The sequence below is a fragment of the Melanerpes formicivorus genome, unplaced genomic scaffold (genome assembly GCF_026170545.1).
Source record: "Melanerpes formicivorus ecotype bairdi unplaced genomic scaffold, bMelFor1.0.p_v2 SCAF_251, whole genome shotgun sequence".
Taxonomy (NCBI): domain Eukaryota; kingdom Metazoa; phylum Chordata; class Aves; order Piciformes; family Picidae; genus Melanerpes; species Melanerpes formicivorus.
In genome coordinates, this window is record NW_027142603.1 from 14,686 (window position 1) to 31,853 (window position 17,168).

At 54.9% G+C, this 17,168-nt stretch overlaps 1 protein-coding gene across 3 annotated transcripts in view; it reads left to right on the top strand.

Annotated features, from left to right (window-relative positions):
- TP53I11 (tumor protein p53 inducible protein 11) overlaps nt 1–17,168 on the top strand; it is a 33,356-nt gene that overhangs the window by 9,272 nt on the left and 6,916 nt on the right. For 2 of the 3 annotated variants that reach the window (XM_068169965.1, XM_068169967.1), the window contains exon 2: nt 15,164–15,548. In XM_068169965.1, the coding sequence (XP_068026066.1) occupies nt 15,420–15,548 (129 nt within the window). In that variant the 5' untranslated portion in view covers nt 15,164–15,419. Of the gene's footprint in view, nt 1–15,160; nt 15,549–17,168 lie in introns of all 3 variants that reach the window. The other variant, XM_068169966.1, reaches the window with a different exon arrangement.

Here is a 17,168-nt window from a genome sequence, read left to right on the forward strand (position 1 = left end):
AACCTCTCTGGGCAGCCTGCTCCAGGGCTTCCAGCATCCTCACAGCAATTAAGTCTCCCCTCATGTTCAAATGGAAAGCTCCTGGGTTCCAGTGTGTGCTAACTGCCCCTTGTCCTGTCTCTGGGCAACATTGACAAGTGTCTGGCCCCATCCTCTTGCCCCCCACCCTTTAGCTTTTGTTGAGCATTGCTCAGCTCCCCTCTGGGGCTGCTCTTCTCCAAGCTCAACAGCCCCCAGGGCTCTCAGCCTTTGCTCCTCACAGAGATGCTTCAGGTGCCCTCAGCATCTCTGTAGCCTCCACTGGACTCTCTCCAGTAGTTCCACATCACTCTTGAACTGGGGAGCCTGGAACTGGCCCCAGGGCTCCAGCTTCAGTGTTGCTAGGGCAGAGTGTAGGGAGAGGAGACTGTCCTTCAGGCTGCTGGTCACACTTCCTGCACCCCAGGAGACCATGCCATGCTGAGCTGGTTGTTGCTCAGGCCAAGAAGAGCATTTCTCCTTCCTCCACATCTGAGTGCTGCTCAGGGGTCTATAGCCTTGCTCAGCAGTGTGGGGGCATCACAGGCAGGAGCTGGTTTGGCACTGGTGGGCTCTGGAGCTTGGGCTGTGGGTTTGGTGTTTGTGTAGAGCTGAGAACATCGAGGTGTGAGAGGTTAAATAGCTTGGCCCTGCCTGCATGGGGAGGGGGCAGCAGTGCTGCCAAACCTGTCATCTCCTATTTTGCCTTCCAGGCTTGATCATCTGCTGCTGCAGTCTGGTGCTGAGCCTGAGGGCAGGGGGGTTCAGTTCCCAGTGCTTTACTGCATGACAGAAGGATGCTTGTGGCTCCCTCTCCTTCTGGGGGTGCTGCAGTTTGGTGCTTGGGGGAATGATGCAGTTTTGGAGGTGCTGCAGTTCAGTTCTGGGCAGATGCTGTAGTTCCAGGGCCTGCTCCAGGTTTTCTTTTTAGTTGTGGTGTGGTGTTGTGTTGTGTTTGCTCTCATTTTGGGGGTGCTGCAGTTCAGTTCTGAGGGGGAATGTGCAGGTTTGGGGTGGGGGGGAAGGGAGGGTGCTGCTGTGGTTCTGAGGGTGCTGTACTTAAGTTCTGAGAGGGGAGTTGTTGCCCTGGGAGTGCTGCACTTCAGTTTGGGGAGGAATGCTGCAGTTCTGAAGGATGCTGCAGTTCAGTTTTCTGAGGGGAGGTTTTTGTTCTGGGGGTGCTGCAGTTCAGTTCTGAGGGGAAGCTGCAGTTTGGGGGAGATGCTGTGGTTCCAGGGCCTGCTGCAGTTCAGTTTTTGGGGGGGAAGTTGTTGCCCTGGGGGGTCCTGCACTTCAGTTTGGGGGTAATGCTGCAGTTCAGTTCAGGAGGGGAAGCTGTTGTCCTGAGGGTGCTACTGTTCAGTGTGGGGGAGGGGAGATGTTGCAGGTCTGGAGGTGCTGCAAGCCAGTGCTGAGGGAGATGCTGCAGTTCTGGGGGGATGCTGTGCTTCTGAGAGTGCTGCAGTTCAGTTCAGAAGGGAAGCTGCAGCTTTTGGGGAGTGCTGTGATTCTGGGGGTGCTGCAGTTTTGGTGGGGGGGGGGTGCTGTGTTCTGAGGGTGCTACAGTTCAGTTGGGGGTGGAGGAGGTGCTGTCCTCCTGGGGGTGCTGCAGGCTCCACAGGCAGGTTCCCCTGAGCTGCCCCCCAAGTCAGTTGCTGGGATTTTCTTCCCAGGTGCTGTGGCCCTGATGTGTGAATAAGCAAAGCTCCCCCAGCAGCTCTTCAGAAGTTTCACTCTTCTAAATCTGTCTCCTGGCTCCTGTTGGTCCAACAGGGGGGGGATTTTTGCATCTCACATTTTTAGCTGTAGCCTGTTGCTATGGAAACCACGAAAGGTGTCAGAGGGAGATGTTTGGGTGGGTTTTTTTTGCCTCTTGGGGACAGGCTCTATCAAGTAGTGGAAGTATGTGTTCTGTTGGGAGGCCTTCTGCTAAGCAGTTGCCCGAGCCCCTCTGCATGGCAGGGCTTCTTGCCAGCCTAAGGAGCCACCAGGGAGTGGGGGAAGCTGGAGCTGTAATGTGTGCAAAGCAGCAGGGCTTAGGATTGGCAAAGGGGAGGAAGGATTCATTGCCAAGCTGCAGAGCTGGGTCTGAGTAGTGTGCAGGGTGGCTGTCCACGTCCTGCAGGAAGAGTCAAGGTAGGAGCAGTGCCTGCCACAGTCAATGGTTAACCTGGAAGCAGTCTGGGACAAACTGCTCCTTGCTCCCCTCTCCCCTGAGACTGAAATGAATGCCAAGAGAGTGGTCTGGTCTGGCAGCCTGAACTGTCTGGATTCACCACAGAGTGTCAGGACTCTAAGTAAGCCTGTGGAAATCAAACCCTGGCTTTAATTTGTCTATTCATAGACAAAATAATACACACTTGAGTTAGTCATCAAGGAGGGAGGGTCTCCTCTCCTTCTGCTCTGCCCTAGGGAGGTGACAGCTGGAGAACTGAGGCTAGGATCCCCAGCTCAAGAGAAACAGGGAACTGCAGAGGCCACAAAGATGCTGAGGAGCCTGGAGCAGCTGTGAGGAGGAAAGGCTGAGAGCCCTGGGGCTGTTGAGCTTGGAGAAGAGCAGCCCCAGAGGGGATCTGAGCAATGGTCAGCAAGAGCTGAAGGGTGGGGGGCAAGAAGATGGGGCCAGACTCCTGTCAGTAGTGCCCAGGGACAGGACAAGGGGCACAAACTGGAGCCTAGGAGGTTCCATCTGAACATGAGGGAAAGCTGCTTTGTTATGAGGCTGCTAAAGCCCTGGAAGAGGCTCCCTAGAGAGGCTGTGGATTCTGCTTCTCTGGAGGGATCCCAACACCCCTGGCCATTGTGCTCCTGGGCACGCTGCTGTGGCTGCCCCTGCTTTAGCAGGGGCTTGGACTGGGTGATCTCCAGGGGTCCCTTCCAACCCCCACCATGCTGGGATTACATGCAGTGGTAGATGATGGAAAGAGAGGATCTTCAGAGGTCTCTTCCAACTTCCACCATTCTGGGCTTCTCTAGCAATGTAATTAGTTTTTAGTCCTGAATTGTGTATCTAAACAGCATTCTCACACAGGCTGTGGCTGTCACCAGGGACCGTGGGAAGCACTCCAGGAGGTGGTCTTGGTGACAGCCCAGCTGCCGACTGGTGGTCGCTGAGGCCACTTCACATCAGTTCTGGTTTGCATCGCTGTCATGGAAGCAGATTTTGTTGCTTGCACAAGGAGGCCTACGAGCCTGGGACTTGGGAGGCTTCCTGCCTAGACCAAGAGGCAATCTCCCTGCTAAATGCAAATGTATTCGTCTGCCCTTTCCGCCCTCGCAGCGCGTGCCCAGACTGCACATCTGGTCACACCATGGCTGAGGAACCCTTTGTTTTCTGCCAAAGAATGGTAGGCAAACCACTCTGGTGGTGCTGGGGCTTCCTGCAGCAGCTGTTCCCAGGCTGGGGCTGCAAATCCACCCAAGAGATGGGTCAGCAGCCTGCTCGTGGGGTGCTGGAGTGGCCTTGTTCGTTTCATCTTCCATTTCATAATGGTAGAGATGCTGCTGGTTTAGAAATCATAGAGTCAGCCAGGTTGGAAAAGACCTCAGAGATCATCAAGTCCAACCTATCACCCAACACCTCCTGACAACTAAACCATGGCTCCAAGTGCCACGTCCAATCCCCTCTTGAACACCTCCAGGCATGGTGACTCCACCACCTCCCCAGGCAGCACATCCCAATGGCCAATCTCTCTTGCTGGGAAGAACTTTCTCCTCACCTCCAGCCTAAACTTCCCCTGGCACAGCTTGAGACTGTGTCCTCTTGTTCTGGGGCTGGGTGCCTGGGAGAAGAGACCAACCCCCACCTGGCTACAACCTCCCTTCAAGTAGTTGGAGAGAGCAAGAAGGTCTCCCCTGAGCCTCCTCTTCTCCAGGCTAAGCAACCTCAGCCTCTCCTCACAGGGCTGTGCTCCAGACCCCTCCCCAGCTTTGTTGCCCTCTCTGCCTGGCTGCTCTCAGCCACTCTGACCCCAGCCTGTAGCACTGCCTGGGGTTGTTGTGGCCAATGTGCAGCACCTGGCACTTGGATGTGTTCAATCTCCTGCCCTTGGCCTCTGCCCAGCCTGGCAAGGTCCCTCTGCAGAGCCTCTCTGCCCTCTAACAGATCAACTCCTGCCCCCAGCTTGCTGTCAGCTGCACATTTACTGATGCTGAACTCAATGCCCTCCTCCAGATCATCAATGAAGATGTTAAAGAGCACAGGGCCCAGCACTGATCCCTGGGGCACAGCACTGGTGCCTGGCTGCCAGCTGGCTGTGGCACCATTCACCACCACTCCCTGGGCTCAGCCTCCAGCCAGTTTCTAACCCAGTGTCGAGGGTTAGAGAGAAAGTCTCAGCCTTCTCCTTCCACAAAGAGAAAAAAAGAAATAAAACCCACAGCTAGCCACAGCTGGAGGAGCAAAAGGGAAAATGCTGTATTTACAAGCAATTTTTAGGGAATGCAGGGCATATATACACAATTTACAGTATTTACAACATATACACAGAAATATACAGCAAAGTAAAGAAACAATAATACAGGAACGAAATCCCACCCCCTTTCTGGAGGAGGGTTCCCCCCCTGTACCCCCTTCTCTCCCCTTTTTCCCCAAGGAGGGTTAGAAAGAGAGAAAAAGAGCAGTTGTTAATAAAAGCAGTTACAAGTTAAAGCAAAGTGTTAGTAGGGCACACACTTATCTGTCCAAGGTCAGTCTGGCAGAGAGCCTAGAAGCAGACGAGCTGGAAAGGAGGAGGGAAGAGCGAACTGAGGAAAGTCTCAGCCGCACTCAAAACTTGAAGTTGCATTCTACCAATCTACCAATGAAATTCCTTTAGACCTGTCTTTTGTTTACAAAACATTCAGCCACAGTGCCCCAGTACTGTCCCTTTCTTAAAAGGCACAGCCTCAAATGGTCACAACCAGCTCAGCGTGCTGCTGTCCCAGCCAGGGGCTGACAGCTTGGCCAGGAGGTTGCTGTGGGGGATGGTGGCAAAGGCCTTGCTGAAGTTCAGGCAGACTACATCCACAGCCTGCCCTACAGGCACTCACCTGGGCATAGAAGGAGGTCAGGTTGGTCAGACAGGACCTGCCCTTCCTAAATCCATGCTGGCTGGGCTTCCATCCCAAACCATTCTCTGATTCAGGGAGGTGTATCAGGGCTTCTCCCTGACCCTAGGTTGCCTTCTCGTGGAGACTCTTTGAGCCTGTGTCATGCCTCAGGCGTAAGGCAGATGAGATTCTGAGCTGCATCAGCTTTTCCAAGAATCATCATAGAATCAATAAGGTTGGAAAAGACCTCAGGGATCATCAAGTCCAACCTATTACCTAATACCCAACACCTCCTGACAACTAAACCAGGGCTCCAAGTGCCACATCCAAGCCTTTTTTGAACACCTCCTGGGATGGTGATCTCTGCACACCCAGCCTTTAGCACCCCATTTGGCTGCAGGGCTCTCCTGGCTTTTTCAAGCTCCTCTTTTCCAGTAGCAAGGTTGGGGTCTGGTGGTTTTCTAATGGGTCTGTGTGTACACAGGAGTTTTATTTGTTCCTTCTGACAGTTCCCTGTAGACATCATCTGCAGGACAGATGGCCTGCTAAGCTTCTGGGACTGTCTCCCACTAACACCTGTCTGAGGCATCTGGGAAATCAAAGAGGAGTTCTTCTCTGTAATTACTCTTAAAGGAACACAGCACCTCACCTCAACATGCCTCATTTCCTTCTCTCTCCACCCTCCCAGCCCCGTGGGAGACCTGCATGTTGGCAATCTGGGGTGGGTGCTGGCTGTTGGCTGAGGCTGGGACAGGGCTGCCCGAGCCACTGGGGAGAATGTGGATAGCTTTGGGGTGATGGATTGCTGCAGCTGGCCAGGCTGGGAGCCTCTGTGGTGGGGAGGAGGATGGAGGCATGGACTTGGATTTAGGAAGGGCAGATCCTGCCTCTCCAACCTGATCTCTTTCTAAGATCAGGTGACCCGTCTGGTGGATGTGGGGAGGCTGTGGATGTGGTCTGCCTGGACTTCAGCAAGGTCTTTGACACCATCCCCCACAGCAAACTGCTGACTAAGCTGTCAGCTCGTGGCTTGGACCACTACACTTTGTGCTGGGTTAGGAACTGGCTGGAGGGCCGAGCCCAGAGAGTGGTGGTGAATGGTGCCACATCCAGCTGGCAGCCAGGCACCAGTGGTGTCCCCCAGGGATCAGTGCTGGGCCCTGTCCTCTTCAACGTATTCATCGATGATCTGGATGAAGGGGTAGAGTCAGTCATCAGCAAGTTTGCAGATGACACAAAGTTAGGGGCAGATGTTAGTCAGAGGGTAGAAAGGCTCTGCAGAGGGACCTCGACCGACTGGACAGATGGGCAGAGGCCAACAGGATGGCATTCAACAAGTCCAAGTGCCAGGGGCTGCACTTTGGCTACGGCAATCCCATGCAGAGCTACAGGCTGGGGTCGGAGTGGCTGAGAGCTGCCAAACAGAGAGGGACCTGGGAGTACTGGTTGAGAGTAGGCTGAACATGAGCCAGCAGTGTGCCCAGGTGGCCAAGAAGGCCAAGGGCATCCTGGCCTGTGTCAGCAATAGTATGGCCAGCAGGAGTAGGGAAGTCATTGTGCCCCTGTACTCTGCTTTGGTTAGGCTGCACCTTGAGTACTGTGTCCAGTTCTGGGCTCCTCAGTTTAAGAAAGACATCGAAACACTTGAAGGTGTCCAGAGAAGGGCAACAAGGCTGGGGAGGGGTCTGGAGCACAGCCCTGTGAGGAGAGGCTGAGGGAGCTGGGGTTGTTTAGCCTGGAGAAGAGGAGGCTCAGGGGTGACCTCATTGCCCTCTACAACTACCTGAAGGGTGGTTGTAGCCAGGAAGGGGTTGGCCTCTTCTCCCAGGCAACCAGCACCAGAACAAGAGGACACAGTCTCAAGCTGTGCCAGGGGAGGTTTAGACTCGAGGTGAGGAGGAAGTTCTTCTCCGAGCGAGTCATTCGTCATAGGAATGTGCTGCCCAGGGAGGTGGTGGAGTCACCGTCCCTGGAGGTGTTCAAGAGGGGATTGGATGTGGCACTTGGAGCCATGGTCTAGTCATGGGGTCTGTGTTGATAGGTTGGACTCGATGATCCTCGAGGTCCTTTCCAACACTTTGATACTGTGATACTGTAACAGAGACATAGAATAGTTTTGGGTGGAATGAGACCTTGAAGATCCTAGAGTCCAGCCCAGCCCTGCTAGGTCACCACTAAACCATGTCCCTCAGCACCATGTCTGCACAGCTTTTCAATCCCTTCAGGGATGGGGACGTGTTACACCACTGTCCTGGGCAGCCTGTCCCAGGCCTTGACAAACCTTAGTGGCGAGAAAGTGTTCCCAACATCTAACCTAAACTTCCAATGGTACAGCTTGAGGCTGTTTGCTCTCATCCTGTCACTTCTTCCTTGGGAGAAGAGACCAACCCCCACCTGGCTCCAACCACCTTTCAGGGAGTTGCAGAGAGCAGTGAGGTCTCTCCTCAGCCTCCTTTTCTCCAGACTAAACAACCCCGGCTCCCTCAGCTGCCTCTTGCCAGACCTGATCTCCAGACCCTTCACCAGCCTCATTGTCCTCCTCTGGACACTCTCCAGCACCTCAATGTCCTTCTTGCACTGAGGGGCCCAAAACTGAACCCAGTATTTGAGGTGTGTCCTCACCAGTGGCAAGTACAGGGGAATGATCCCTGCCCCGATCCTGCTGGCCAGGCTGTTGCTGATGCAGGCCAGGATGCTGTTGTCCTTCTTGGCCAGCTGGACACAGGCTGGCTCACATTCATCCGTGGGTAAATTATTCATGCTACAGATGGGAGCTGTTGAAGCAGCAGATTGTAACTTGTGGCCTTTGTATCTGCCACCAAAGCCCTCCTCAGCACAAGGGATGGGCGGCTGGAGAAAGCTCCGGGACGCAGCTGTGACGTGGAGAGAAACCTCCCTGTGCAAGGACATGCCAAACCTTGGGGAAGCAAATCCTTCAGCTGGGCTGTGCCTTCCAGATGGTGTGGCTTGGCCCCAGATCATGGTGCAGGCTGGTTATGTGTGCACAGGGAGCTTGTGGGCAGGAGATGCAGTACTTGGGGCACGGGCTCCCAGGATGTTAGGGGTTGGAAGGGACCTCCAAAAATCATCGAGTTCAACCCCCCTGCAGGGCCATGGAATCTAGTGCAGGTCACACAGGAATGCATCCAGATGGGTCTTGAGAGTCTCCAGAGAAGGAGACTCTACCACCTCTCTGGGCAGCCTGTTCCAGTGCTCTGTGACCCTCACAGTGAAGAAGTTCCTCCTCATTATGAGGTGGAACCATATAAACTACCATAGTAGTTTATATCCATTGCCCCTTGTCCTATCCCAGGGTGCAGCTGAGCGGAGCCTGTCCCCTGCCTCTTGACCCCCAGCCCTCAGGCATTTATAAACACTGATTAGATCCCCTCTCAATCTTCTCTTCTGCAGACTAAAAAGCCCCAGGGCTCTCAGCCTCTCCTCGCAGGGCAGTGCTCCTGCAGGCTGCAGGAGAAGACCCCATGATGGTCTTGGAGGTCTCTTCCAACCTGGTTGATTCTGTGATTTCCTTGTCTGTGGCAGATGATCTGGAGGCAGCCAGTGAAGATGCCTGGTGGCATTCTGCTTTGCATGTTCACCATGTGTAGAGGCAGAGACCTACTGCCAGGGTTTGCAGTGGGTTTTCTCTAGGGAGAACACAGTGTCCCTGTGCCTCTGGCTGTTGATGAAGGAAGCAGCTAGGCTATGGCAGAACTGGGAATGAACCTCTGGGGAATGGTCATAGAATCACAGAATCAACCAGGGTGGAAGAGACCTTCAAGATCATCAAGTCCAACTGATCACCCAACCCTAACTAATCAACTAGACCATGGCACCAAGTGCCTCATTCAGTCTCTTCTTAAACACCTTCAGGGATGTTGACCTCAGCACCTCCCTGCGCAGCACATTCCAATGGCCAATCTCTCTTGCTGGGAAGAACTTCTCTGAGACCAAGCCTAAACCTCCCCTGGCACAGCTTGAGACTGTGTCCTCTTGTGCTGGTGCTTCTTGCCTGGGAGAAAAGACCAACCCCCACCTGACTACAGCCTCCCTTCAGGGAGTTTTTTCCTGCTGGTGGTTCAGAGAGCTTTCCCTGCTGGAGTTTGGGTGGGAAGGTTGTCCTGCTTGCTGCAGGTGAGGGACCTGAAGCATCCTCATTGCTCAAGTGTGCAGATGGTGCCAGGCTGAGCAGGAGCAGCAGCCACACCACACAGCTGAGGTGGTTCAATGCTAATTGTTTTTGCTGCCTGAGCATCAGGTTATTTTTGGCTTGATCAAGTTTCATTCCCTGCAGGTCTCTTAGGCTTCCTGGCCTGCAGAAATTGCTTTGGGAGTGTTTCTCTTCTCTAGGGTGGAGAACTTAGAGCCTTCCTCCGGGGTGTGGGTTGCAGTGCATTCCTCCTGGCTGGGGGGAAATGAACCAAATAGTGAATTATTCTGTGGTGGTTGTCAGAGTGGTTGCTCAAGCAGAGCCTGCAGAGCTGTGTGCTGCAGCTGGCAAGGAAGGAAATCCACCAGGATATGGGGATAGTGATGGATTGCTGCAGCTGCCCTGAGGTCCTGATCATCCAGATCTCTGTACTGGAGAGAAATCAAAGCAGGGGGCTGGTTCAGTCACCATGGGGCTGGGATGTGCAGTTGCAGAAACAGAGAATCATAAGACTGGTTTAAGTTGAAAGGGACCTTTTAAAGGCCATCTAGTCCAACTTCCCAGCAGCCAGCAGGGACATCTCCAACTAGAGCAGGTTGGTCAGAGCCTTGAACAACCCCACCTGAATAGCTCCAGGGATGGAGCTTCTACCACATATCTGTGCAACCTGCACCAGAGTCTCACCACCCTCACTGCAAAATATTTCTTCCTTCTCTCCAGTGTGAATCTTCCTCTTTTAGTTCAAACCATTGCCCCTTGTCCTGTCACAACAGGTCCTGCTCAGAAGTCCTTTCCCCAGCTTTCTGACCAGCCTCTTGAAGCACTGAAAGGCCACCAGAAGGTCTCCCTGGAGCCTTCACTTCTCCAGGCTGATTAGTCCCCTCTCTCTCAGCCATACTCACTGTGGTTATGTCTTTGGCCTAACAGTGGGCTCAAGGTGTTGGAACATCTCACAGTCTCACAGTATCAGTAAGGTTGGAAGAGACCTCAAAGATCATAGAGTCCAACCTGTCACCGCAGACCTCATGACCAGACCATGGCACCAAGTGCCACATCCAGTCCCCTCTTGAACACCTCCAGGGATGGGGACTCCACCACCTCCCTGGGCAGTGACGAATGACTCTCTCAGTGAAGAACTTTCTCCTCACCTCCAGCCTAAACCTCCCCTGGTGCAGCTTGAGACTGTGTCCCCTTGTTCTGGTGCTGGGTGCCTGGGAGAAGAGACCAAGCCCCACCTGGCTACAAGCTCCCTTCAGGGAGTTGTGGAGAGCAATGAGGTCACCCCTGAGCCTCCTCTTCTCCAGGCTAAACAATCCCAGCTCCCTCAGCCTCTCCTCACAGGGCTGTGCTCCAGACCCCTCCCCAGCTTTCTTGCCCTTCTCTGGACACCTTCAAGTCTCTCAATGTTCTTCCTAACCTGAGGTGCCCAGAACTGAACACAGGACTCAAGGTGTGGCCTAACCAGTGCTGAGCACAGGGCACAATGACTTCCCTGCTCCTGCTGGCCACACTGTTCCTAATGCAGGCCAGGATGCCCTTGGCCTTCTTGGCCCCCTGGGCACACTGCTGGCTCATGTTCAGCCTACTCTCAACCAGTACCCCCAGGTCCCTCTCTGCCTGGCTTCTCTCAGCCTCTGACCCCAGCCTGTAGCACTGCCTGGGGTTGCTGTGGCCAAAGTGCAGCACCTGGCACTGGGACTTGTTGAATGCCATCCTGTTGGCCTCTGCCCATCTGTCCAGTCAGTCGAGGTCCCCCTTCAGAGCCCTTCAGCCCTCTCACTGACCAACATCTGCCCCTAACTTTGTGTCATCTGCAAATTTGCTGATGACTGTCTCAGTCTCCTCATCCAGATCATCAATGATGATATTAAAGAGCACAGGGCCCAGCACTGATCCCTGGGGCACAGCACTGGTGCCTGGCTGCCAATTGGCTGTGGCACCATTCACCACCACTCTCTGGGCTCAGCCTCCAGCCAGCTCCTAACCCAGCAAAGAGTGCTGCTGTCCAAGCCACGAGCTGACAGCTTAGCCAGCAGTTTGCTGTGGAGAACAGTGTCAAAGGCCTCAAACCAGAGCCTGACAGCATAGCAAGAGTCCTCTCCCTGGCCTGGGTGTGATGGAGCTGAACAAACTTGTGGCCAGCTTTAAAGTATAAACCTTTCACTGCTTATCCTGGCTCAACTGTGATTCATTTCCTCATCCTCTGCCTGCAACCTGGCAGTGCCCTCAAACCCTTGGAGGGTTTATGCCCTCTTTATTTCAGGTGAAAGGCTGCACCATGGATGGCAGTGCCACCAAAACAAGAGCCAGCTAAGCAGTAAGCAGCATCCCTGTCCCCAAGGAGCCACATCCTCATCAGTGGGCAGGATTGCACCCACTGGCAGCAGCTTGCTGAAGCTGTAGGCGGTGAGCTTCAGGTGCTTTCAGGGAGCAGGGTCTGGGTGCCCTCCTGCAGCACCCTCGATGGGTGTGGAGCCCTGGCTGCTGCAGCATCATCGGAGACGTGGAGTCTCCCCTCTCCTGAGCTGGAGAGCTGTTCTTCCTTCCAGGCACTGGGAGGAGAGCGGAGGTGCTGGGGGAAGAGCTGTGGAGGTGGGGAGAGGTGGAGCTGTCATTAGCGTGGCACCAAGGGGGTTTCTTTGCACCACCGAGCAGGAGCTCTCCAAACAGAGTGCAGCGTGCTGAACCCCTGGGAGAGGGGAACAGGCACTGAGAGGAGCCTGCAAAGGACAAGGGAAGAAAACCAAAACACTTTCAACTGCAGAGAGAGCCGAGTCGGGGGTAGGAGCTGCCTGCTTGTGGTGATTGATCTGCCTAGCCCCTGGGATGCTCAGAAAACGGATTAAGGAGAAAAGAACCGTGGGAGGAGGAGGAGGTTCCCCTCTGAAAACGCTGGGGCTGATGGAAAACATCCTCTAGATTGTCAGTGTGTCAGGATCCATCAGAGTAAGTACCGCATCTCCAGACCCTCGGCAGTCACTGCCGGAGCCTCCCTGCATTAGCATTCATGCGCTCGTTAGCTCCTTGCTCATTACCATTCAGCCTTCATTAGGCTCTTGCTCTGGGAGATGGGGATGGTGTGGGACTGGCTTTTATGGAGCAGAATGGCCTTTGGTGGTTGGGTCAGGGCCACTTGCCTCGGGCCCGCCTTGTCCCGGCTCTTGGCCAGTGGTTCACCACAAATCAGTGGAAGCTCTTAGTGGGAAAGCAATGCTGCTGGTGGTATGGATGGATTTCCACCACCTCCTGCTCTGGGAGCAACTGAGGAGACAAGTGAAGAAGGGAAATGTTGACCCTGTAGCCTGTGGTCAGTTGCAAAACTGCCTGGTAATGAGAGAGCTGCTCAGTGCTGTCTTCACTGATGAGTCATGGAGGCTCTCCTTCAACCTCCACAGAATCATCCAGGTTGGAAAAGACCTCAGAGACCTATCACCCAACACCTCCTGACAACTAAACCATGGCTCCAAGTGCCACATCCAATCCCCTCTTGAACACCTCCAGGGATGGGGACTCCACCACCTCCCTGGGCAGCACATCCCAAGGGCCAATCTCTCTTTCTGGGAAGAGCTTTCTCCTCACTTCCAGCATAAACCTCCCCTGGCACAGCTTGAGACTGTGTCCTCTTGTTCTGGTGCTGGCTGCCTGGGAGAAAAGACCAACCCCCACCTGGCTACAACCTCCCTTCAGGGAGTTGGAGAGAGCAATGAGGTCTCCCCTGAGCCTCCTCTTCTCCAGGCTAAGCAACCCCAGCTCCCTCAGCCTCTCCTCACAGGGCTGTGCTCCAGACCCCTCCCCAGCCTCCTTGCCCTTCTCTGGACACCTTCCAGCAGCTCAACATCTTTCCTAAACTGAGGAGCCCAGAACTGGACACAGGACTCAAGGTGTGGCCTAAGCAGTGCTGAGCACAGGGCAGAATGACCTCCCTGCTCCTGCTGGCCACACTGTTCCTGATGCAGGCCAGGATGCCCTTGGCCTTCTTGGCCACCTGGGCACACTGCAGGCTCATCTTCAGATTGCTGAAGAGATGCTGGAGCTGCCCTGTAGTTGAGCACACAACCAGACCATGATGATAAACATCCTTTGCTTGGATTGAGGGGCAACTGCTCTGAGTTTGTATCCTGCTCTCTGGAGCTGGTTTGCCAGGCAGCAGCCACAGCTGGAGCAAAGCACAAGGACCTCTTCTGTGAGGCCAGACAGAGGGAGTTGGGGTTGTTCAGTCTGGAGAAGAGAAGGCTCCAAGGAGACCTTCTTGTGGTCTTCCAGTATCTGCAGGGGGCTACAAGAATGCTGGGAGGGACTTTTTACAGTGCCAGGTAATGATGGGGCTGAGGGGAATGGAGCAAAACTAGAAGTTGGGGGATTCAGATTGGATGTCAGGGAGAAGTTGTTTCCCATGAGGGTGGTCAGAGACTGGCACAGGTTGCCCAGGGAGGTGGTGGAAGACTCATCCCTGAAGGTTTTCCAGGCCAGGCTGGATGTGGCTGTGAGCAACCTGCTCTAGTGTGAGGTGTCTCTGCCCATGGCAGGGGGGTTTGAGACTGGATGATCCTTGAGGTCCCTCCCACCCCTGACAATTCTGTGAATCTATGATTCCATCAGGGTCTTTCTGGGAAAGGCAGGTGAGAAGGTGATGAGAGTGCTGGGGTCAGGATCCTGCTGGGACAAGAGCTCTCCAAGACAGGACAGCACCAGATGTGCGGGGGGCAGGGCAGGCTCCCTCAGAGAGGTTGTGGTAGGTGCGTGGAGCAGACCCGGGCAGGGGAGGCAAGGGGGGCAGGGGGTGCTCTGTGTGTGGTGAGCACGCTGCAAGAGTCCTTCCTGAGGGACATAAGAGAGGGTTGGAGGGAACTGGCTTGGCGCTGGGGGCCTGTTAGCCTTGCAGCAGGGCGGTGGAAGGGTCTGAGCGTTGCGGCGGCAGGGGCGGCTGTGTGTGCCTGTGAGCACCAACAGCTCCCTTTGCTTCTTGCTCTCAGAAGAGATTCTCTGTATCTGAGGATGCTAGTTTGGGTTTCTTGTTTTGGCTTGTGGGGGTTTTTAGTTTGTCTCTCTTTATTCCCCCCCCATTTTCTCTGTACCCCCACCCCAGTCCTCTCTTCTCATCCTCTACCACTCCATGTAATCTCAGCGTGGCTGGGGGTTGGAAGGGACCTCTGGAGATCGTCCAGTCCAAGCCCCTGCTAAAGCAGGCTCACCCACAGCAGCCTGCCCAGGATCACAATGGTCAGGCTCCACAGCCTCTCTGGGCAACCTGCTCCAGGATTCCAACACCCTCACAGCAGAGAAGTTTCTCCTTGTGTTCAGATGGAACCTCCTGGGTTGCAGTTTGTGCCTGTCGCCCCTTCTCCTATCACTGGTCACCACTGACAAGAGTCTGGCCCCATCCTCTGCTCACTACCCTTCAGCTTTTGCTGAGATCCCCTCTGGGGCTGCCCTTCTCCAGGCTTAACAGCCCCAGGGCTCTCAGCCTTTCCTCCTCACAGAGACGCTCCAAGCCCCTCAGTATCTTTGTAGCTTCTGCTGGACTCTTTACAGTAGTTCCCTGCCTCTCCTGAACTAGGGATCCCAGAACTGGCCCCAGCACTCCAGCTGTGGCCCCCCTAGGGCAGAGTCTTACCTCTGGCTTCTCGTTCTTGAGGGGCTGGTGTGACCCTGGCACAAGGTGTGGGCTGCAGCCTTTGGGGAGGGGACACACAGATAAGTATCTATGTGGGTTTTGGCCTGGAGTGGCAGCTGAAGGGTTAGAAGTCTGGTGTGGGAGAAGATGAAAGGCAAAGCTTCACTTAATGGCTTTCATTCCCCGGCCCGGGGAGTGTTTAATTCCCCCGAGCTGGGAGGCAGCCAGGAGGGGGCTGTGCCTCAGGCCGGGCCACGCCAAGCTCTGGTTTGTAAGTCAGAAGCTTTCAAAGCTAAATGGCCATGCTGGAGCCACGCTGCTCTGATTTCCTTCCCTCCTTTCCTCAGCAGATCCTGGTAGGGGCACCCTGAGATGTGCCACCCCTAGGCAAGGTGGCCCCACTGCCAGGGCACCCTGCCCCGAGATGATGAGGACCCCTCTGCTGGCCTAAGGAGAAGATCTCCCGCTGCTGCTGCTGCTGGTTGCTTTTCGTTTGCTTTTTCCCTTTCCCCCAAGGGGGGAAATTCCATGTGAGGGCTCCACCACTTCTCACACCCTCCTTGTGCCACCTGGCAGCCGAGGGCTGGGGGGCGGAGGGCCGGCAGCATGGCAGCAAAGCAGCCCCCACCGCTGATGAAGAAGCACAGCCAAACCGACCTGGTGAGCAGGCTGAAGACGCGCAAGATCCTGGGCGTCGGAGGGGAGGACGACGACGGCGAGGTCCATCGCTCAAAGGTGAGGGAAGTGTGTGTGAAAACCAGGTGGAAAACGAGGTGGTGGGGGTGGGTTCCAGCATCCACACTCTGCAGCCTCTTTGGCAAAGGCTTCCAGCTCGATGGGGCTCCTCTGAAGGGAGAATGTAGAGCATGGGTCTGGTGAGGAGTGGCTGCGGGAGCTGGGGTGGTTTAGCCTGGAGAAGAGGAGGCTCAGGGGAAACCTTACTGCTGTCTGCAGCTCCCTGAAAACAGGAGGCTGAGCAAAGTGGAGGTTGGTCCCTTTTCCCAAGGAACAAGTGATAGGACAAGAGGACACTCGAGCTGCAACAGGGGAAGTTTAGGTTGGACATGAAGAAAAATTTCTTCCCTGAAAGGGTTGTCCCTGAAAAGGCAGAGATGCTGCCCGGGGCGGTGGTGGAGTCCCCATCCCTGGAGGGATTTAAAAGACCATAGAATCAATAAGGTTGGAAAAGACCTCAGAGCTCATCAAGTCCAACCTGTCACCCAACACCTCATGACAGCTAAACCATGGCTCCAAGTGCCACATCCAATCCCCTCTTGAACACCTCCAGGGATGGGGACTCCACCACCTCCCTGGGCAGCACATCCCAAGGGCCAATCTCTCTTGCTGGAAAGAACTTTCTCTTCACATCCAGCCTAAACCTCCCCTGGCACAGTTTTAGACTGTGTCCTCTTGTTCTGGTGCTGGGTGCCTGGGAGAAGAGACCAACCCCCACCTGGCTCCAACCTCCCTTCAGGGAGTTGGAGAGAGCAAGAAGGTCTCCCCTGAGCCTCCTCTTCTCCAGGCTAAGCAACCCCAGCTCCCTCAGCCTCTCCTCACAGGGCTGTGCTCCAGACCCCTCCCCAGCCTCCTTGCCCTTCTCTGGACACCTTCAAGTCTCTCAATATCCTTCTTAAATTGAGGAGCCCAGAACTGGACACAGGACTCCAGGTGTGGCCTAACCAGTGCTGAGTCCTGGGGCAGAATGACCTCCCTGCTTCTTCTGGCCACACTGTTCCTGATGCAGGCCAGGATGCCATTGAAGATGTGGTGTTGAGGGACATGGTTTAGTGGCGACCTGGCAGTTTTGGGTTAATGGTTGGACTTGATGATGATCTTAAAGGTCTTTTCCAACCTAAATGATTCTGTGATGCTCTGAAGGCTGTGGTGGCACAAGCAGTGCTACCCTTGAGCAGCAATGGGCCATGCAGCCTGCTGGGTGCATGGGAGCTGCCCCAAATGGATCTTTGTGGTAAGGGGGTGAGCTCTGCCCTCAACCTGCTTTAATCCATTCCTGAGATTGTATTGTGGAGACGCCTATGAGTCACAGGACCATGGCACCACAAATGCTTACCAGCTGGTGGCCTGGGCTCCGGGGTGGCAGTTTCAGTGATGCCTCTCAGAACAGGCCTGCATTGCAAAGAACCTGTTTCATGAGTGGGGTGTGACATGCTAGTGATGTGTGGGGCAGGATGATGGGATGCTGGTGAGAGGAGAGTCAAAATTAGGACTGACCCTGCCACAGCCCCACACTGCAGGTGGCTGGTCCTTGGAGCAGCAGAGGCTGCAGCTGCTGATGGAAATCAAGGCAGGGATTGGAACCCAGTGGTCACAGCTGAATCCCTTGCCTTGGGCCTC